This window comes from Rhineura floridana, chromosome 3 (genome assembly GCF_030035675.1).
Source record: "Rhineura floridana isolate rRhiFlo1 chromosome 3, rRhiFlo1.hap2, whole genome shotgun sequence".
Lineage (NCBI taxonomy): Eukaryota > Metazoa > Chordata > Lepidosauria > Squamata > Rhineuridae > Rhineura > Rhineura floridana.
The window spans coordinates 56,008,284-56,030,406 of record NC_084482.1 but is presented as its reverse complement, the minus strand read 5'-3'; the positions used below and the strand labels follow the sequence as shown (position 1 = coordinate 56,030,406).

Genomic DNA, 22,123 nt, shown 5'->3' with positions numbered 1-22,123 from the left:
CAGGATTGCTATGGAAAGCCTTGATAAGATTTGGGGAGATTGAAGGAATTTGGAAATAGTCATACAGAAGTGATAAGCAAATGCAAGAGACTGCTTTCACTGCACCCAGCACTGACCAATTAGGTAGGCAGGTAGATGCAGCAGGTAGGTAGGTATAGTGCAGAAGCATCAAGGCTACACTGCACCACATGCTAGATCAGCAACAGGAAGACTTCAGGTTTGCGTGTAAAGTAGTGGGTCAGGGGTGGAGCTGGTTATCCACTGTGCACATCCACATTGGAACAATCTGCACCTACAAGTAGCAATCCACATCTGAATTATTACAGATCAGAGATTCTGACAGGTAACTTTGTGCTGGATGATAAAGAGACTTTGCTGCCATTGCTGATCTAGATTATGTTCCAAGCCTCTCCTTAGGTTTCCACATAAGATTTTCTTCAGTCAGCAAGTAGTCTTGCTAGTTCTGAGAGACAAGAGAAGGTGCTGGGCTGAAAAGCTATTGGCTGACATGCTGGACATCCAGAGCTAAAAAGGATGGCACCACGTGGTCTGTATGGTTAATAGGCTGCTTTGAAGACCAGCATCCTTGAACATCAATGATCTGCTTGGCCTGGCCCCAGACTCCACGAACTTGGTTGTTCCTATTTATAATCACTCATACCCCCCACGCTTAATGTCTCTGGCACATCCCTGCCAGTGCCCTCTTTCCCACCCACATATCCGTGGCCATCCACTGTCCTATCATTCTCACTTCTCTGCAGCAACATCCTCCCCACCCCCTGCCCTGAACAAGCCCTCTGGGAATAGAAGGAGCCTCTCTCAATTGTCAGCAGAGACAACACAAATTACAAGGCAAGATTTCCTCTATTTGTGGGCACCAGAGGGTAATTTGGGAAGTTAAAAGAGTGAGGTTGCGTGGGTGGGACCCTCAGCTACTTTTAGAAAGTTGAAGAGAGTTGGGTCTAACTAGAGGGTGAAGGAGCCTGATTGTAGCTTTCTCTGGACAGAAAGCACAAGGAGTACCCACGAGCTGCCAATCTGTCCTCTTGCAAAGACTACTGTCGCCTAACTCTGGCTGTTTAGGGACTGGCAACACAGGATGGGTGACTGTCTTGTACTGACAGTCTGGGACTCCTCCTCCTCCTGGATTTCCAGAAGAGGGTTGCCTACCTCACAAAATCTAGGGGTTTTGCCATTCTCCAGCACAGCAGATATAAAGGGAGGTGAATGAGCCTATTTTCACAGTTACTGAAGAGCTACTACAGATAAAAGAAACCAGCCTCTAGTGACAACTTACTGCAGAGTGATGTAAAGAGGTCACTTGACACCTCCTAACATCTCTCTCTCTCTCTCTCTCTCTCTCTCTCTCACACACACACACACACACACACACACACACACACGTTGACTAGGAGTGAAAATAATATATGGCAAACACAGCTACTCCTTCTAACAAAGTCTGGTGGAATAGAAATCCCGCACCACAGATCCCCTGTGAGAACAAGAAGAGAACACAGAACCAAGAGCTATCAACTAACATCCTGTCAGAAATTCCTTATTTAATCTAAAAGCAGCAAACCAAAGCACATAGAACCAGTGCACCTGTTGCAGGATCCCACAAGCAGAGCACAATACACGGAAATGTATAGTTTAAAGACTTAAGTCAATGTCCATTCAGGATGACATAATGGGATAGGTAAAGTGACAATTTCACAGGCAAGTGTCACATTCCTCTTACCACAGTTCATATCCTGTTCTTTATTGCCTATATAAATGAGTTGTGCTTTTATGCTCTTCATCTCTACTTTGAGATACATGAGCTCTCAGCCTGGCACACTAACTTCTCCCTCACTCCAATATCTTTCTTCAGAGGCAGCACAGCCACCTCACTGTAGAACACAACAGATGGGAGTAGGTGGTAGCGTAGAGTGTTTTGGGCTGGACAAAAAGGCCTGCGGGCTGGATTAAGTCTGCAGGCCAGAGATTCCCCATGCCTGTTCTAGGATCTTCAGGTCTTTTCCAGCCACTCATGCAACTGGCTTGGTATGAAATCCTTCCAAACTCAGAGCTGTCAGTATTCAGCTTTTCTCTCAACATCACTGACTGCTGAATAACTGAAGCAAATCCCAGAAGGGCGATGTCTAGAAACAAGTAATTGACTTGAGGATAGAAACAATGCAACACATTCCACTCTACAGACAATTAAACAATCCCAGGACATTGGCAACTTCCAGCATGGCTAGGGAGGATTGCCAAAAGTGGATACAAAAGGAAAAGGACTTTTTGCATACCAAGCCTTTCTAGTAGACCCCCAATATGATATAATTTACCAGGTCAGCTCTCAGCTTTGGATGTGCAGCTACAACAAAGGGGTTGATGGACAGCTCCTCAGTTCTCATCATCATCATTCAATGCCTAGAGGTGCTCAATGATCTGATCATAGCTTTCAGAGAAGGATGACGAAAACTAGTTATGATGCTTACATACAGGTTGTGAGACAAGAGTGCTTAGGTGGGCATTTTGACTTAGATTATTCTTAAATTTTGAGGATCATTGCAAAAAGGCCTGTAAGCAAAATATAAATGCAAAACTACTAGCCCTTTCATCCTCTTCAGTATCGATTCCTGAACCAAACCTCTGAGGGGTCCTTCATCAACAGGATCATTATAGGCCACCCATAAGCCCAATGCTGTGGCCATGACACTCAAACCTACCTTTTACACTCCCAAGTATTACTGTGGTGCGCAGTCAAAAAGGGCAATAGGGATTGCTGTGACTTTAAAGCAAGGTGCTGGGCAGAACCAGCTCCTCTCCCACACTACAGGATTCTCTGATCTCTAGGGGAATTTGGAGTAAAGATACCTTCTAATAATTAATGTTTTGACATCAAAGTCAAAGTATGGCTGGTCTGTAAACCATCCCCAGCCCAGAAGTGGAGGGACGCAGGCACAGATTTTATCCAGCCTCTTCCATCAAATCCAAAAAACCACACACAGGCACAACATTAATGGGAAGATTCTTTTGCTAAAATGGACCTTTGATGTTTAAAAATAATTTGTTTTGTTTTGGGTTTTTTCTTCTTCCCCCTCTGGACTGAAAAGGGACAAAAAGCAGATGCCATGTGGCCAACCCCATTCTGGAGCTGCTGATGAGAGCAAGGCAAGGGAATGGAAGGAATGGAGGAGGGAGTGCAACGTAATCAATCAGCAGCAAAGGCACCCAAGATCAAAGGCCCTGAAAGCAGCAGTCAAACTCTCACACTGTTTAACATGAGGGAGGGAAACCTCCAACAGAACCTGCAGCTGCTCCCAAGACAGAGCTTCAGTAGCCTTGGGAAGGAAGGCTCTGGGGGAATCTCTTAAGTGGTCTATGATTTGGGCAGGATCCCTCTCTAGGTTGTAGAACAACAGGTTTCCACAGCTACAGGCAAAACAATGTAAGAAGAGCTAGAGCAGGCCTCAATCCAGTATCAGAACTGAACAAAATCACTCAACAGTCAGCCAACACTTCTGCCACATCTTCAAGGATGAAATGAAGGTCTTTTTTCTAGTCCCATATAACAGCCAGGTAGAGCAATACCCAGAGTGACAGGGATGGAAATGGGGTGGGGGTGATATTAAACGAAGGACCACCCCAAAGGACCACCCAGTTCCAACTGTTCATAAATATGCATCACTTTGCTAGGGAAAAGTTTGCTGTCTGTATCAGGAGCTACACAGGAGAAGAGACCAAGAACTAGTTACATTCCTGAGCACACCAGAAAGTTGTGCCTAGATTTGGGATGCGGTGGTGGGGACAGGGATTGGCTCAATTCCCCTAAATTTTACATGTGTCGTTCTTACCACTGATAATCACATTCTTTTCTCATCTTTCTTAGGGAGCTTAATCACAAGGGTCAGAGGAGAACAAAACTTCAGAAATGCAACAGCAGAAATATTTCCAAAAGAAAAAGTAGCAAAGTCAACTAAACTAGGACAAGGTTTATCGCAGGGGATAATAGTGGTCACTATAACGCGACTCTTATTTCTTTGATATCCTCAATAAAGCCTCAATGCCGTCGTCTCTTCCTTCTGATACAGTTGCATGCTGGGAAAGTTGTAAAACAACAGAGCTCCTGCTGAGTTAAAAAAGACAAAGAACTTCTCAACAATGGCAAGTATTCTGAGGACAGGAGGCAACACTGGAAGAAGCTTTCATAAATCAAGCTCCATTACATTTTCAGCAGAAGAATACAACTGGCTTCTTAATGCTCTCTGCCTCTGGTTGTGAATGTACAGTTCAGTCTCCGTGCTTAATGCTGCAAAACCCCAAAATCCATGTTGTACTTTTGACTCAGCCCTGTCGCTTTCACCTAACTTCACTGACTCCTCACAACTTAAGATGTCAAAATGCCACAGATACGGGTTATAAATTCCCACTTTCCCACCTTCTTCTTCCACTTTGACTCTGATTCATCAAGTCAAGCAGGCCAAACATCAAACTCTGCCCAAATTACGTTATTCTTGTCAACATCGGAGATTGCAGACCTGAGGTTTACTGTAGGATTATGTGAGTGAAAACACTGAATACTAACAAATCTCCTTAATCTCTTCAAAAACCAGTATTAAAGGACGGCAGGCAGAGAGAAAATCCCTCTACCGAAGAACATTGTAAGCAAGCCAAACCATTACCTCTTTTTGTTCCTTTAATTTTTCTTGGCTGTTTTTTGACTTCTTTGGCTTGGAAGGCCCTCCAGGACTGGACAGAGATGTTGGTAGGTTTGGCAATGGCACATTCGATACTGGAGATATTATTGCTGCAGGAGAACCACCACCCAGACGCTGTCCACCACCTACAAAAGGGACAAAGGAGGGAGGCTCCAAAGGGGAACAGAGGTCCACTGCAGTGTCCTGAGATTCTTGACTCCGGCCCTGTTTATCAGTGTATTTGTTGACAAATGCAGTCTCATCATTGCAGGTTGAACTTGCTAGGGAGGCAACTGCATGTGGTACAGGTGTATCCACTCGCTTTTCCCTAGAAGATGGCTTTGCTGTTAGTTCTTCAGAAGGATATTCACTGCTTCCAGCTTCCACATGGCCAGAGGTGGCAGACTTCTTTGTGACCACCCTAGCCATAAAGGGAAAGAGTGAAGCAGTCATTGACACTGGAAATGTTGATTTTTTTCTCTCTTACTAACAAACAGCTCAGGTTAAACAAGGCTCCTAAGTCATTTCCTCAAGAGAGGAACAAACAACAACTTCTGAAAATCTGGGCACAAATTGCTCCACAGAAGCAATACCTAGAAATGTCACCCTTTACATGAACTAAAGCAGGCATTTTGACCCAAGGGCTCCAATTACGGGATCATGAGATTTGGACAAGCAGAAGCGGGCTAACAAGTTGTTGGTCACTTCACATGTTATCAGAAGAGAGACAGGCCCCATACATTATCTCAGCATTTTGATCACTTTCATAATGGATGAAAGAGAGAACAAGTTAGTTTAGTTCAATTTTACTAGCCATGTGCTCTAGCAGAAATGGAGAACACAACATATAAAATTATTAACAGAATCCATATCTTACAGTTAACAAAAAGTAGATTAGGAGACATAAGTATTTATATACATACACACAGGAAAAATATATATTCCCTCAGACGCTACAGAAAATATGTGTGCAACACACTGCGGGAAAACTGGAATCAGTCTTTTCCTGTAACGAGTAAAACAACTCTCAGAGGGATCATGAAAAAAGAGAAACACCACATGTCCCAGGGTAAGGAGTGTGTGACTAACGTAACTAGTGGAGGCAAAACACGGGAACATCTAACCAGGGGTTTCAGCATCATGCCTTAAATTTTAATTAATGAATTCATTTCAGATACTTATGTGCAGCATTCTCTAGCTCCTGAAGAAACAGAGCAGACAAAAATACCACTACCTTCCAAAATTAGTTAAGTCAGGGCTGATAAACAGTGAAAACGTATAACCTTAAGAGCTAAAAGCCAGCAGAAGTCAAAACATTTTGATCCAAGTAAGAAAAACAAACACCAGGCATCAGCAAGATGGGAAAACAAGTTTCTCCTCTGCTGGCAAAAGGAAAGAAGCCAGGGAGCCAGGAAGAACTTATGGGGAAGCAAATTCCATAATGTGGGTACCGCTACAGAGAAAGCCCTGCCACCCTTCATCATCATCGTCATCTTATGTGAAGCAAGGCCTATCTTGCTAATCTTAATCTATACAGAGGGATGTATAACATAGGGATGGGGAACTAGATGTTGCTGAACTACAACTTCCACTATCCCTGCCCATTAGCCCTGTTGGCTGGGGCAGATGGAACTGGAGCCCAGCAACATCTGGAGGGGCACCAGGTGACCCATCCCTGGTACAGGAGAATAAATTCAGGAGACAGCAAAAACAACCTGTCCCAGCCAGCCAGAAATTCTGCAAAGCATGGATATATGGTCCGCTAGAAGCAAAGTGAGTTAAAGTGTAAGTTAAAGGCTCTGGCCGGAGTTTCTCTGTGCTTCCCCTTGAGTGAAGTAGACAACCCCTTATGCAGAAATTCCTTCTAGCACCATTGGGAGATAAGTGCCAGTAGCTGCAGCAAGCTTTTTAGCTAAAGAAGCAGTTTAGCCAAAAAGGAGAATACCATAATTATGAAGGACCAAAAACATTGGTCTCTGGACATTTCCTTCAATGTATCCCGTATGTGAAAAATAAAGAGGGCAACAAAGTTCACTAATAAGAAAAACACTTTGTTCCTCCCAACCTGATGATGGCATTGCCTCCCGTCAGGCCAAGCGACTTCAAACTTGTCTTCTCCAAAGCAGTTTTCCCAGTTACCTGCAAAAAGACATGAAGGCAGATAGTCTATCAGTTCTGAAGAGGCTCAACTCTCAGAAATGAAACCAAGGGCTATATAGGGGTTACTCCTCATGTACTCTTTCTGCCATACATGTAAGCAGCTTTACGTTCTTTTAAATGTTTTGTCCACGATGTCGGGGAAGCGCCATATCTCAGGGGTAGAGAACATGCTTTGCATGCATAAAAAGTTCCAGGTTCATTTCTTGGCCTCTCCAATTACAGAGGAATGGAGAAACTGTTGGTGCGCTCCAACTCTAATCAGCCCCATCCAGCACGGCCAACAGAGATGATGGGAGTTGTAATATAGCAACATCTGAAGGGCCACAAGTTCCCTTCCCTTGAATTAAAAGATTCTTGGGTAGCAAGGCTAGGAAAAGCCTCTGCCTGAGGCACTGGATACTCCTGCCAGTCAGAATAGACAATCCTGGGTTGAATGAACTACTGCTCTATCTTGGTATCAAGCAACTTTACATGCTCACATTCTTTTTATCTTCAAGCATAGCTATATGGGAACAGTTTCTACCCCAGAAGGAAGCTTAAAACAATAAGGCCATCCCCAACCACCCTGCAAAAAAACCCAATGAGAACCCGATGCCCAGTTACAAGATGGCACAATCAGTGTCAAATCATCCTGTGGTCTCAGCTTAAAGGTGAGCTATGCAGACCCAGGGAAGGCTGACATTTACTTGTGGGGGGAACTCTAAAACGCTGACATATAACACATTAAACAAAAACAAAAATGTTGCAGAGATCAAAACATGGAAAAAGCAAATATTTATTAAAATGAAACCACTGTTGTGACTCTTTGAGCTTTAAAAGAACTTGAAAAAACACACAGACAGGTCATTGAGAATGTTTTATGGGCTCAGAGGCTTGCGCTGAGCGACCCGTGACTATGTTCCAGCGGAGGGTTTTTTTTTTTCTCCCCCACACAAACACATCAAGCTTTGAAGAGACCAAACCTCTTCCATTTCCCTTTTTCAATGAGCCCAAAGAAGGAACACATTTTCCAGGCTGGAAAGCTATATGTTGTTATTTTCAGTGGCAGATGAAGGGGGACGGCTGACAAGAGGGTTTGTTGACTTACCTCATCTCGCATGTAAATACAGACAGGGGACATTTCACAGTACTGTTCCAAGTATACTCTGCAAGGGAAAAGGAAAGCCAGCATGCCCTGTTATAGAATCCTGATTCTGGTTTCAAGCCCATTGAAAAAGCAACCTACTCTCTCTATATATTCATTGAGATTTCCCAAGCCTGGTCTAATCCAAATATCCTATGGATATGGATATTCCAAACCCAGTCTACATCTATCAGTATTAACACTCAAAGTGCAAATCACAATATTCTCTTTCAGGATTTCCCCCACACACACACAGCATTAAAGGAATGGATTTTAAAGCACAACAATGATTAGAATATACAAGCCTGATGCAGCCTGGCTCAACTTGTAAAAGAATCCATCAGGCCGTGTCTCAAGGGCCACAAATCTAAATTTATGCAAACTCAAGCTGGTACAGTAGGGCCCCGCTTCTCGGCGTTCCGCTAATAAGGTGCCAGCGGGCCGATCAGCTGGAGGGGGGGCTGCACCACACTCCGGCTGATTGAACCAGAGGAGGGGAAGATCAGCTATAGTGTGCTACAGCTGATCTCCTCTTCTGGCGCGATCAGACTCCCCCGCTCAAGCTGATCGCGCCTGAGGAGGGGAAGATCTGATCTTCTCCTCCTCTGGTGTGATCAGCGGGTTAGGTTCCAGACCCCCGCGCTACAGCTGATCTGCTTTACAGCGGTTTTGTTTTCCGGTGGGGGTCTGGAACCTAACCTGCCATATGAGTGGGGCCCTACTGTATTCAAGCTGGACCAAACACGCAGACTATACAATGTAGCAACCTCATCCCTCAAAGACGAGGTACACAGTAGTAAATGAGATTACCATGACTCAGCTGTCTTCCTCTTACATCAAGATAAAACCAGGAATACACTACAAACTGTGTTCTTTGCACAACACAGTGGCAGCCAACCTTTTCTGTAAGGGTGCCACATAACAACTTCCAATAGTGGCACTCTAGTTCATATTTATGTACCCCTGAGCTGCTTTTCTATACAATCACATGTAACTTAGGCAGGCCAAAATACCTTATTTATACAAAATATATGTAACTTTCAGCATGAAGCATTTTCGTATTTCAGTCTCAACATATGCTCATCATAAAATGAACATTAATAAAACTAATCTCAAACCAGCCTTACAGTATTGCTGCCTCTAGTCTACTGAACTGGAGAGCAAGTAGCACTGTAGGTCCAATTCTGTGCCACAGCCAAGCCCACAGGCCACCAGCTCCTTCCAGGAGTACCACAAGTTGTGCCACTTTTAGAACCTGCACCACAGGTTGGCCACTCATAGCACATGACAATGGTCCAGTTCAAACATAACAATCTTGGTCCAATAAACCATGGTTTACTGCAGAGGAGGGGGACCTGTGGCCTTCCAAATGTTGCTGGACTACAACTCTCATGATAGCTGGGAGTCAAAAAATCAGAGGGCTTCAGGTTCCCCATCTCTAGTTTATTGGGTCAAGGACTAACCATGTGCCTGCATGCTCCCTCCTCACCTTGTACATCTGATTTGGCACAAATATCCTGGCTGGATAAACCGATTTCTCATTACAACCAAGCTAGAAAACTGTGGTTTAAGGGTTCCCAACAAACCAAGTTATGAAACCAGGATCCTGGTCATCTTGGTTAATCATTATCAAAGTTGGGTGCATGGGGGAGGGCAAGAATGCATAGGAACATGACTCATTTTGACCTTGAATAAACCATGGTTTACTGCAGGAATGGGGAACTTTTGACATGCAGGCCTAATTGGGCCCATCAGGGGTCATAATTTGGCCCAAAAGACAGTTTTCCACAAGCCACAGCACACACCTGACATCATATGTGATGTAAGGCATTGGGCTGGTGAAGACATGGTTGCAAAGGAACAATGAGGAGCCGTAAAGCGCCCTCCCTATTGGAAACTAGGACTTGTGTTCAGCACCTTTTAAATTTGGTGCCAAATACAAGCCCAACGGATTTGTTCCACTAAAGTGGAGCCAATCCCTGCTGAAAGCGAGGTTTAGAGCTGACCAGTGGTGGCTGCAAGTGCTGGTTTCAGCAGGGATCTTTCTTTGCAACCCTGCTTAAGTTTAATCCAGGCTGCTATGAAAGGAAATAAGAGAATTGGGAGCGCACTTAAGAGTACGTTCCTTATCCTTTGAAGTTGGGTCATCTGACATCATGGTGACATCAAGTGACTGACAGGTGGGTGGCCCCACCCACCAGTCAAAGTGGCCCTTGGGATGCAGGAGCTCAGGATCTGACTCACCAGATGGATTCTGTTCAGTACCTCTGGTTTATTAGACAGATGTCATTATGTATGAACAACATCAATGCCTGTGCATCATACACTTCTATGTCTACCTTCTAGAGAGTTATAAAACAAACTACAAATACAATAACCATTATATTTCCAAATGATTTTAATTATCTTCTTCAGTTTCTCCAGTCCCCAAGTTCCATTATTATTGTTGTTGTTGTTATTTACTACTATTACTACCATCTGTCCTTCATCAGAAGGTCCCACGGCATATTACAGTATTAAAAACAATTTAAAACAAATTACAATCGCAACTAGAGGGCGTCCTAAAATCTATCTATATATATATCAAGTGGCAAAGGCCAGGGTGAAAAGGTGAGTATTCAGCATGCAATGAAAGCTGTAAAAAAAAAAGTACCAGACCCACCTGATCTGCGGGTCTGCATCTCAGGTTGCTATCCTAGAACTACATTATATGACAAATTCCCTGCCTGCAGCATCTCAAGGATGAATGACCAAAAGGCAAGGGTGCAAAAATTCTAGTCACCTAGTTGCCAGTAGTGACCGGCATCTTAAAGAGGAAAGAATACAATGTCCTCCCTCTCTCATGAACACAGTGAAAGAACAGCATGAAAGCTTGTAGGGCGGAGCTTCAGAGATGAGCTGTGTGGATGGATTTTAGGGCTTCTGGTGGTTTATCTTCTCTGGATTTTTTTACTGTTCAAATAAGGGGATGGGTTGTATGTTCGTTGCTATGGTTTTTTTCTTGCCTTTGTGGTGGCAGTGCCATGATTATGAAATGCTCTTGCCACCGAGGAATGCATGGCACCTAAATTGAGGGCCTTTCAGCATAAGCTGAACACCTTTTTATTCTCCCAGGCATTCCAGACCTTACTTTTTTGACCTTGGAATGGACTGTTTCTGCTTGGTTTTCTGTTGCTCATGCTGGTTTTTAGGCAGGAAACTCAACTGATTTTTGAAAATATTTTAATTAATGTTTAATTGTATATTGTCTTAACACTGTATAAATTGCCAGAGGGCTTAGTTGATTGGGTGGTTGATAAATGTTTTAAATAGATATTACAAAAATATTCACTTGCTGATTTCTGCATATCAAGTCATGTTAAAAGGCAGTAAAACTGGTCTGTATATATTCTAGTCAGTTAGCAACCCTGCTGCACGAAAAAGGAGTGGATCTGAAGGGTAGGAAGAAGGTGTAGATATAAAGGTGCTCCCAACATCAGTGAATATTTTTGCATTCCTGCTCATAGGAGATACTCTTGAGAAGAAGGCTAAGACCACCAACAAACTTGTACATAAGGGATGGGAAAAAACCTATCCAAGGCCCAGCAAAAATACTTCATTCCGAACAGAGCCGGCTCCAGGAATGACAGGGCCTTTGGGCATCAGCTTGCCCTGGGCCCCGGCATGTGTGTGCGTGCACGCGTGCACGTGCACCCATACCCCACCTACCTGTCTGCTGTCTTTTACCATTGCCCTTAACGAAGATGGTGGCCGTGGTTTCCCTAAGGGGATGACGCCTCCACCACCATCTTTGTTGATGGCATGCGTGCGTGCTATGCACGCGCATCTCTGCCATCAACTAAGTTGGCGGCAGGGGCTTCAGTACCTTAGGGAAACCGCGGCCGCCATCTTTGTTAAGGGCAATGGTAAAAGATAGCAGACAGGTAGGTGGGGAGACGTGGGGGGGGCAGCGGATCACAGAAGGGGAGTGGAGGAGCGGCTGAGGGGGCCCCTGTAGCTCCAGGGGCCATCGGGCCAGTGCCCCACCTGGCCACCCTTTAGAACCGGCCCTGATTCCAAACTCAACATCGGCTCCTGTTTAGGACTGAACGAGGCCTAGGGAAGATGGAATGTTGCTCTTTTCCCAAACAGAATCAGTTTAGCTTAGAATTATGAGATTTCAGGCACAAAACAAAAATGATCAAGACAGGAAAATAACAGTGCCTCAGTAAAGGAGACAAAGGCATTCTACATTAAAAGTCAGTCTGGGAGGAAGAGCGGGATATAAATCAAATAATTAATAAATAAATAAAATCACCAGCACCACAAAAGTAATAATACCCAAAGCCTAAAAGGAAAGGACCCACAAGATTTAAGCCTAGCAGGACTGGAACTTATTTTTTTTGCAAAAAAAGTAATTCGTAGAACAGCATGTCTTCTTAAATCCACACCTACTATATACAGTCATGTGGTAAACGTCCTAGAAAATAGCCCATGGTTCATTCTCCTAGAAGGCAGCAACTGCCAACAAGACACATGGAAACATTGTGGATAGATAAAAGTGTTTTGTAGGCTCTTTGTAGAAAAATCATTGTCACTGGATAGTAATAAGGGCGTTCCCAATCTTTGTAGAGTTCTCTCTTCGAATCAGCTCACCATCTTCTACCTCCCACTCGCGCGCATCTCATCCTCCATTATCTTCAAAGACATTTTTTGGATGAGGTCAACCCTATGAGGCCCTACATGTATGTGTCTCTAGTTATTCTCTGTTGTCTTACACTGATGGAGAAAAAGTACTGCTGAAGTTCTTTTCTGTCATACTTGTTGGCTATAGCAGAATGGAGAATGAATGTCTCTTCCACTTGCAAAATAGTTGTTTTTATTTAACAAAATGTATATACCCTTTGATTGTAACAAAGCCTCTAAGTGGTTTACAAGTTCTCTTACCTACTTTTTTGGGGAGGGGGGTAGAAGGAGGGAGGCAGACAGTGCAGCAGCCCAGTTCTCCCAAGTGAAAACTTTTTTTTACCTGACCAGTAAGCATATGATAAAACAGAACAAACACCATGCTAACATTAAGGGCCAAGTGGTACCTAGCCAATGTTTCAAGGCAGAATGTGTTTTAAGTTGGCACATAAAAAGCTATGCCCCCGCAGAAGGAAAGAATGACACATTCCTAAACTATAGGCTTTGGAATCAAGAACTAAACTCAGGACAGTCTTAAAACACCAGTTATTACATTTCAAGCATGAACTTGAAAGAGCATCCTGCCAGTGACAAACTTGTGAGCACAGAAGGTGAGCAGTGGGATTCCTAAAACCTTCTCTCTGAACATAACATTTGTGTAATAAGCAATCCCATTCTACAAAAGGAGTGTAAGTCAGAAAGGTGAGCTAGGGATAAGGTCACACAGCAGACTTCTTTTCAGAATGCTTTAAAATAACCTGCACCTAGTGGAACCCCAAGTGTTGCTTGTGTCATTGCAGACAATGCCACTGTTTAAGGGATGTCTGGCAAGAACCAGCAGACAGCAGACTTGCCTTCTACATCATTTCGTGCTCTCCAAACAACAGTTCTAACCAACATATTTCCAGTCCTCTTCTGTTCCCTGCTCCGTCGCCCTAAACCCCATCCTGCAAAGGAAGCATGCTAAACTAAGGCCCTTCCTTTCAAGTTGACTTATAGCTATTTCACTTTCCTACTACTTCCTCCCTAATATTTTGAGAATACAAAAGACAAAGAGTGTGCTTCCTCAAACACATAATAAAAAGCTACAAGAGCAGCACAAAGTATTGGTTTAAGATGCAAAACTATACAGGAATGCTGGGATCTGACAGACAGGCTACAAGACAGAAGGAAAGGCCCACCACTCTAAATCTGGATAGTCCAGGCATTATTATCCCAAGACTGTGTCTCCTTGATCAAGCCTCTGCAAAAGATGACGCACGCATACACTTAACCCCAAGAGATGAGATTGTATGCAATAGTTGGAAGCCAGCAGGCCCCTCCTCCAGCTGCTGCTAATCCATTACGTGCATTCTCTGAGGCAAGCAGACACATCAAACAGGCTGCCATTTCTTTGATGTGCTGAGCTTCAGAAGGGGAACAGCAGGCAGATTAGATTCCCTCATGTAGGGATCTGACAGGGCCTGTAAACATCTTGTGTAAGGACTAGAGCATGCCGAAGGAGGAGGAGGAGGAGTTCACAATAGCTTCCAGACCTTCTTCAGACCCAATTAGCAGAAATGGACACAAGGGACCTGGGGGAAAATTCCAGTGGGTTTAACCATACTTATCCCCTTATGCTCCAAGAAGAGTTGCAGAACTCCAAGAAAACTCTCCAAAGGGGACTGCCAAAGGATGATGCAGAAGAGTTAGCAGCCAGATGAATGGCTTTGGCTACCAGGATCCACAATGAAATAGCTCCTAAGCCAGATGGGTTATAAAATGCAGAAGCACCCCAACTTACACAACAGATCATCAGTTTAGATCACTATTCTGCCAGATCATATACGGCTTTTTAGTGTTCCTAGAATTTAAAATTAGAAGTCATCCAAATGGCTGCTTTCCCATCCCAGAGGGCAGAAAATCCCAGCTGTGTCTCATGGATTGAAGTTAATAATAATTAGCACTTCTGTTGGTGGTTCTCATCTTCAAAAGAGATGTTTCATATCACACCTTAAATCACGTTAAGCCAAATGTCTGCACAAGAAAACAAAAGTCACCTGATGAACCAAGTAACAATACCGCAGAGATCAAGAAGCCACACGCAATATGCAGCTAATGGTTTCCTCAGGTGAACATATGAAGCTTCCATAGACTAAGTTAGGCCACTGGTCAATCTAACAATCTAATCTAACTCAGACTGGCAGCAGTTCTCCGAGGTCTTGCATCTCTCTGGGTCCTGGTACCCAAGACATGTTTGTTTTTAAAATGCAGATGCTACGGAACCTAGAAAGGTTAGGCCTAGCTGAGCCCAAGGCTTTACTTCTTAAAATGAATGTACAATTTGCAGATTAATTTCATTTAGTTCTGTTTGTTCTTTTCTTTTTCCTTTCCTTTTTAATTATTTTTCTTTTCGTTTTTTAAAAAATTAATTTGTTGTGAATTGGAATGTTGAAACAACAAAATAAAATAATATGATTTAAAAGCTTTTTGGTTGTTTTTTTAAAATATATAGCTAGATCTATATTAACATATTTAAGGGCAAAACTAGTGGCACAAGTCCACAAATCTCTCAAATTTTAAGAGCTTCCAAATTCTACTGAAGGCAAGATTAGCAATAAATAAACTAGACCAAAACTATTAATATTCCCTCACCTACTACTTCATTAAATAGTCAAGACTGAGAGGGTGTGGGCCAGGGAGAGGAAACCATTTGAAAAGAAAACTTCCTGACTACTTTGGGAGAAGGAAGAAGGAACAAGAAGCGTGCAATAAATCCTCCAAAATAAGCATGCAGATTCTCAAATTCAATGGCATCACTTGCAGGGGAAAAAAGAAAAAAAATACAAGTCTATGGATAAGAGTGGGACATACATTTAAGTAAACACCAGCACAGGCTGCAGGGACGTGGGGGGGGGAGTTGCTGTGGTCTACAGAACTTCCATCTCTGTCACCAGGAAACCACTCTGTCTTGGTGCTGCCTGCGAGAGCCTGCACCTGGTGTCGGGCCAAGGAGACAGGAAACTAGAGTTGCCACTGCTGTACCATCCACCCTGCTGCCTGGCAGCTTCTCTGAATGAGCTGGCAGAGGCCATCTCGGCTGTGGTATTGGAGGAGCCCAGAACGATAGTCCTGGGTGATTTCGATGTCCATGCTAAGGCTGCCTCTAGTGTTCCGGCTCGGGATTTCATGACCTCTATGACGACCATGGGGCTGTCTCAAGTTGTCACCTGCCTGACGCAGGGTTTTGCTCCAGATGGAGGAAGGGGTGGTCTGGAGATAGGAAAGGTGGATGTCACCCTATTGTCATGGTCAGACCACTTCCTGGTGAAGTTTACACTTATGGCTCCAGTCGTTCCCTGCAGGGGTGGTGGACAGATTAAGATGGTCCGCCTCCGGAGACTAATGGAATCCACTGGATTCCTGAATGCCCTGGGGGAGTTCCCAGTAGACACGAGTAGGTGACCCTGTTGAAGCCCTTGTCACGCTGTGGAACAGTGAGGCTGTCGGGCTCTTGACACGGTTGTCCCTGAGCACCCTCTCTGGCATTGTGAAGCCCGGTTTGCACCTTAGTACACCAGTGAGTTAAGGGCAGTGAAAAAGGCTGGACGGCTAGAGCACAAGTGGTGAAAGGCGTGCTGTGAGGCTGATCATGCACAAGTAAAACATCTTAACTGTGCCTACCATCTGGTGGTGAGGGTGGCGAAGAAGGCGCACTTCTCTGCCTCCATCACATCCTCAAGTAGCCGTCTGGTGGAGCTGTTCCATATTGTCAGGGGTCCGTTGACATCGACTCCAGGAAATGGAGTCTTAGACCCTTTGGAGGCCCACTGTGAATTGTTTGCAAGGCACTTTGAGGGTAAAGTTGCTCGCCTCTGTAGCAGTCTTGATGCCCCATCCACAGTGCAACGTTTGCTGCAACTTCTTGGGAACAGTTTCAGCTGATGCGGCCTGAAGACATAGACAAGGTGCTTGCGAAGATGGAGACAGCGACGTGTCCTCTCGACCCTTGCCCTTCTTGGCTTATTAAAGCTTGCCAAGGGGGTTTGACGAGTGGATCCAGGGTATGGTCAAAGCATCATTGTGGGAGGGAGTGGTTTGAAAGAGGCAGTGATCCAACCGCTCCTGAAAAAGCCCACCCTGGACCCAGTGGTCTGTGACAATTACCGATCGGTCACAAATACCCCCTTCTTAGAGAAGGTGATTGAGAGTGTTGTGGCGCAGCAATTGCAAGTACTCTTGGATGAAACAGATTATCTTGACCCATTCCAGTCTGGGTTCAGGCCTGGTTATGGGACTGAATCTGCATTGGTAGCCCTGATGGATGACCTTTATCGGGAGAAGGAGAGTGTGACCCTGTTACTCTTACTTGATTGCTCAGCGGCTTTTGATACCATTGACCATGGTATTCTTCTGGGCCGACTTGGTGAGAGGGGTACTGGAGGCACTGTTTTACAGTGGTTCCAATTCTATCTCCAAGGCCGGTTTCAGAGAATAGCATTGGGTGTTTGTCTTTCAGCCCCCTGGCAGTTGTGCTGTGCAGTACTGCAGGGTACCATCTTGTCCCCCATGCTGTTTAACATCTATATGAAACCCTTGGGAGCAGTCATCAGGAGATTTGGGGCGAGGTGTCAGCAGTACACTGATGGTACTCTCAAAGTTCTATTTCTCTGTAACATCTGAATTGGGAGAGGCTGTGCAAGCCCTGCACCACTGCCTGGACTCGGTGGTGGGCTGCATGAGGGCTAATAAACTGACTCTGAATCCTAGCAAGATGGAGGCGCTATGGGTTGGTGGTTCCCGAATTCAGATAATTGGTCAGCTGCTTGCTTTGGATGGGGCTGTACTCCCTCTGAAATAGCAGGTCCATAGTCTGGGGTTGCTCCTGGATCCATCTTTGTCACTAGAGGCCCAGGTGACCTCAGTACCTAGGAGTGCCTTTTACCAGCTTTGGCTGGTAAGACAGCTGCAGCCATTTCTGGACTGGGATAGCCTGACCACTCTTGTCCATGCACTGGTAACCTCTAGGCTCGATTACTGTAATGCGCTCAATATTGGGCTGCCCTTGAGGTTGGTCCAGAAGCTGCAGCTGGTGCAAAATGTGGCGGTGAGACTGGTCACTGGGGCAGGGTATTGCCAACATGTCACCCCACTGCTGAAAGAATTGCACTGGCTGCCCATTTGCTGCCGAGCCAAGTTCAAGGTTTTAAATTTTGGTGTACAAAGCCCTATACAGCTGGGGACCAGGATACCTGAAAGACCGTCTTATCCCTTATATACCCAGTTGATCACTGCGCTCTGCAGGTGAGGGCCTCCTGCAGATAGCATCTTATCAGGAAGTCCGTTCTGCACAACAAAGGAAACAGACTTTTAGTGTGGTGGCACCTACCCTGTGGAATTCCCTCCCCTTAAATATTAGACAGGCACCATCTCTGTTATCTTTTCGGCGCCTATTGAAGACCGTCCTCTTTCAGCAAGCCTTTTAAGTTGAGACCTTATCCCAGTCTGCTTCTGTGTTGGAATTGCTTTTTAATATGTTTTTAACCCTTTTTAAAAAAAAAAACATGTTTTTAGCTTCTTCTTTTTTAAGGTGTCTTGGAAGCTTTTTAAAAAGATGTTTTGTTTTACTGTATTTTTAAGTCTATTTTTATGAAGATTTAATGTCTTTTTAGTTTGTTTGCTGCCCTGGGCTCCTGCTGGGAGGAAGAGCGGGATATAAATCAAACAAACAAGGGGCATCCAGAAAGTACACAAGACAGCAACAATATGCAACACCTCATAAACAGAGTAAACTTGTATTCTGCTGTATTATCAGAAGTCAGCAAAATTAGATTTGAAAAAACAAAGTAATACAAATACTAAACTGATTAAATCTTGCACCTTTTTCAATCCTTTATTTACGGTCAAAGACCCGTTCATCCAAATCAAAATTAGTTACAGAAAGGCAATGTCGAATACATTTAAAATAACATATAAAATATCAATAAAACTAAAATTAAAACTCTTCAGGGTTTACAAGAAGTATAGAAAAGTAGGCTTACAATAACCGATTAGGTTACACGGCTGAGTCATATAGTATGGGTTGCATAAGTACAAATATACAAAGGTTATTACTGTCTTAGCCCCTAAAATATGTGTTATATACATCTAATTTGGGTAAATTATACACACCCTATTGAAATTCGTGTTTGCTGCGCTACATATATAAACTTGGCTACTTGTATAGTAGTTTGTTTGTCAGATCCAGATAGTAAGTACACAGTAGAAGCTTCAGGAGACTTATGTGAAATTTTTCTTAAAATCTCTTTAAGGTACTTAGCACGAATCTGAGAGAACAGGGAGCAGGAGAGAAGGGTATGCGAAGGGGTTTCAATATCAATACCACATGGACAAATACGTTGCTCGTATGGAATCCCCTTAAATCTTCCTTCTAAAACTGCTGAGTGTAAAGTATTAAATCTCGCTTTGGAGAACATTACACGAAACTTAGGGATTAAGAGCTGGTCTAAGTACTCACTAATTTTTCCAGGAGCAAAGTTTAATTTTAAATGAAGTGGTGAACATCTTTTAGACGCTTGAGAAATTGCTGTTTGGAAATCTATATCCTTGATTCGTGTACGTATTGCCGCCAAGGCATCCTCTGGAGATTGAGATATTAAGTATTCTTTTGCAAGGCCAATTTGTTGTAATTTCAATTCCAATTTTTGATTCCATTGAGATGGCCAATTATCCATCCATAATAAGGAAATGTAACCCAAAGTAGTGACAGTAGAGATTTTTATCCAATAATTTACAGAAGCAAGCCAAGCTTGGGTTTCCAAAGCTAAAAATCCACATTCTAGTCTTAGCGCCGCCGAAGGCGCACATCTAGGGACCCCTATCAATCGTCGTAAAAAGGAGGAAAGAATAGATTCAAATATTTCTGCTGAGTATTTCAAGGAGTGTATCCAGATTGGAGCTCCGTATAATAATTGAGGGACAATTTTATGTTTAAATATTTGTATAATCGCCGGGATAAATTGTCCCCCTTTGTAATAAAAGAAACGAATCAGATTATTCAAGGCTATTTTTATTCGTCTGATCGTTGTTTTGATATGGAATGACCAATTCAATGAAGAATGGAAATTTAGACCTAGATAGTTGTAATGAGTAACTTGTTCTATAGAATGGCCATTCACTCTCCAGGTTGGGGAACTTATTATTTTAGAGAACACCAAAATCTTGGTTTTGTCAAAGTTGATGGTTAAATGATTTTCTGTACAATAGGACATAAAAGCCCTTATTGTATGTTTTAATCCCACCTTCGATAATGAGAGAATTGCTGCATCATCGGCATAGAATAGTAAGGGGCATCTCACATCTGCAATCTTAGGTGTATGAAAATCATGGGAGAGGCATCTTTCATTTAAATCGTTTAAGAAAAGATTAAAAAGTAATGGAGCAAGTATGCAACCCTGCCTCACCCCTGCAGTTGTGGGGATAGAGTTTGTCAACCTGCCCTCTTTACCACATCGTATGCGCAAGGTAGTCTGTTGGTGCAATTGATAAATTAAGAACAGGAGTCTTTTATCGATTGTGGTTTTGGAAAGCTTTGACCACAGGATATCTCGAGGGATTGAGTCAAATGCCGCCTTTAAATCGATAAAGGCGACATATAGGCCATTTCCCTTCTGTTTGCTATACTTGTGTGCAAGATGTTGTAGGATCAGACAGTGATCCAGAGTTGATGCACCTTTTCTGAATCCTGCTTGTTCTTTGCCGAGAATATTTTGCTCCTCCATCCATCTCAGTAACTTTTCTTTCAAATAGGTTGCGTATAATTTAGCAATTACAGAAAGGAGACTAATTGGGCGATAGTTAGATGGATCTTCTCTGTCCCCCTTTTTAAAAATAACAATTGCTTCATGCCAAGAGACCGGAAAACACCCCGTGTCATTGAGTTTGGTAAAAAATTGATCTTGCACCTTTTTGAAATACAGCCTTAGAGCCTTCCCAAGAATTGAGAAGATGCTCTGGCATCAATGCAGAATAGAATTTAAAGCTACAAATATAAAAACTGGTAGGCACCCCAAAAATAATGTAACCCAATCATCTATACTGAAGGAGGATTTTCTATTAAGAAAACTCTTCAAAATAAAAGTAGCTCATGAAATAACAGTATGCCAAAAACCAAGGGCAGAAGGACATCTCTCAAATGAAGCAACCCCTTCTTGTCTTGAACTGACAAGCTAATGAATTTCATATACATCACAGAAATCTGGAAGGAAACATTTCAAAACATTACATGAAATAGTTTCTAGCATCAAGACCTGATAGACAAAAGTCTCTGGGAAGACAGGTATGATGTGCTATAAAAGTCACATGAAAAGATGAGATGAAAAGCTTTCTGGTAAAGGTAAAATTTTATCTCAGCTTTACAAAAAAGCTACTTTCATTAGCATATAAACTACTGAGGATGAATGCTAGATTGTCATCCGTTTGGTAAGAGAAGAAGAATGTAGATGGTCTATGCAATGGTCTAATTCAATCTAGGAAAGCATCCTATGTTCAGTGTGTAGAGCAGTAACTCCCATGCCCTGTGCTGAGGCACACTGATGTGTTGCACAAGAACCATAGAATAGTAGAGTTGAAAGGGGCCTACAGGGCCATCGAGTCCAACCCCCTGTTCAATGCAGGAATCCAAACTAGTAGCTAGTTACAAGTCAACTAATTAAAGGCTCTTGTGAGCCCAACATGTCCACCCAAAGAATTGGCTACCTGCTGCATCTCTTGTAAAATTCATGCTCCAGCCTCACCTCCTTCCAGTCAGCCTCTGTTGGAGGTGGTTTGTTTTGCTTGTCTTTGCACCAGGTGCAATAAGATCATTCAATCATTCCTGATGCAGAGACATAGCAGAATTACCTGAACTGAAAGGATGTCATCTGTTGTTTTCAGAAAGAACACCCAGATCAACAACTCATGAACTCCAAGTGTGGCTAATTCTTTCACACAGTAAACTGCCCCTGAAAGCCAAGTGTGTTTCCTATTTTAATTAAAAAAATAAAAATATGCCTCCTGTATTAAAAGCATATGATATGCTGACTTAAAGATTGTATAATTGTGGCAAATCACTCCATATCAAATTCTCCCTGCCAAGATACACTGGCTGCATTTGGATGTCACAATAAACCATGGTTTATCATGACAGGGGCAGGCCTAGCCTGATTCTGGTCTCACATACTGCACTCTCTTCTTCCTCCCTCCAGTGTGGCCATGAAGAGAAGCTTGGAAGCTTTCGCTTCCAACATCAATTAACTAATATTTAACCATTGTTACATCCAAATCATAAACTGTAGTTAATTTTAATTATGGTTTGTTGAAACAAGTCATGGTTGAGATTAACCACAGACTGTCAGGTTGGATTATAACGTTTTAGGAGGAGCACACAAATTATGCTCTTTCCCATTGTAATAAACACAACCATACTGCACACCTTCTGCTGTTAAAATAGAATGTACACATTTGGCCTGTC

General features: G+C 43.3%; 1 protein-coding gene across 3 annotated transcripts in view; it reads right to left on the bottom strand.

Moving 5' to 3' along the window:
- ASPSCR1 (ASPSCR1 tether for SLC2A4, UBX domain containing) overlaps positions 1-22,123 on the bottom strand; it is a 120,646-nt gene that overhangs the window by 48,492 nt on the left and 50,031 nt on the right. For all 3 annotated transcript variants that reach the window (XM_061615942.1, XM_061615941.1, XM_061615940.1), the window contains exons 5-7: positions 7,933-7,990; positions 6,751-6,824; positions 4,671-5,106 (exon numbers count right to left, since the gene is read on the bottom strand). In XM_061615942.1, the coding sequence (XP_061471926.1) occupies positions 4,671-5,106; positions 6,751-6,824; positions 7,933-7,990 (568 nt within the window). The remainder of the gene's footprint in view (positions 1-4,670; positions 5,107-6,750; positions 6,825-7,932; positions 7,991-22,123) is intronic.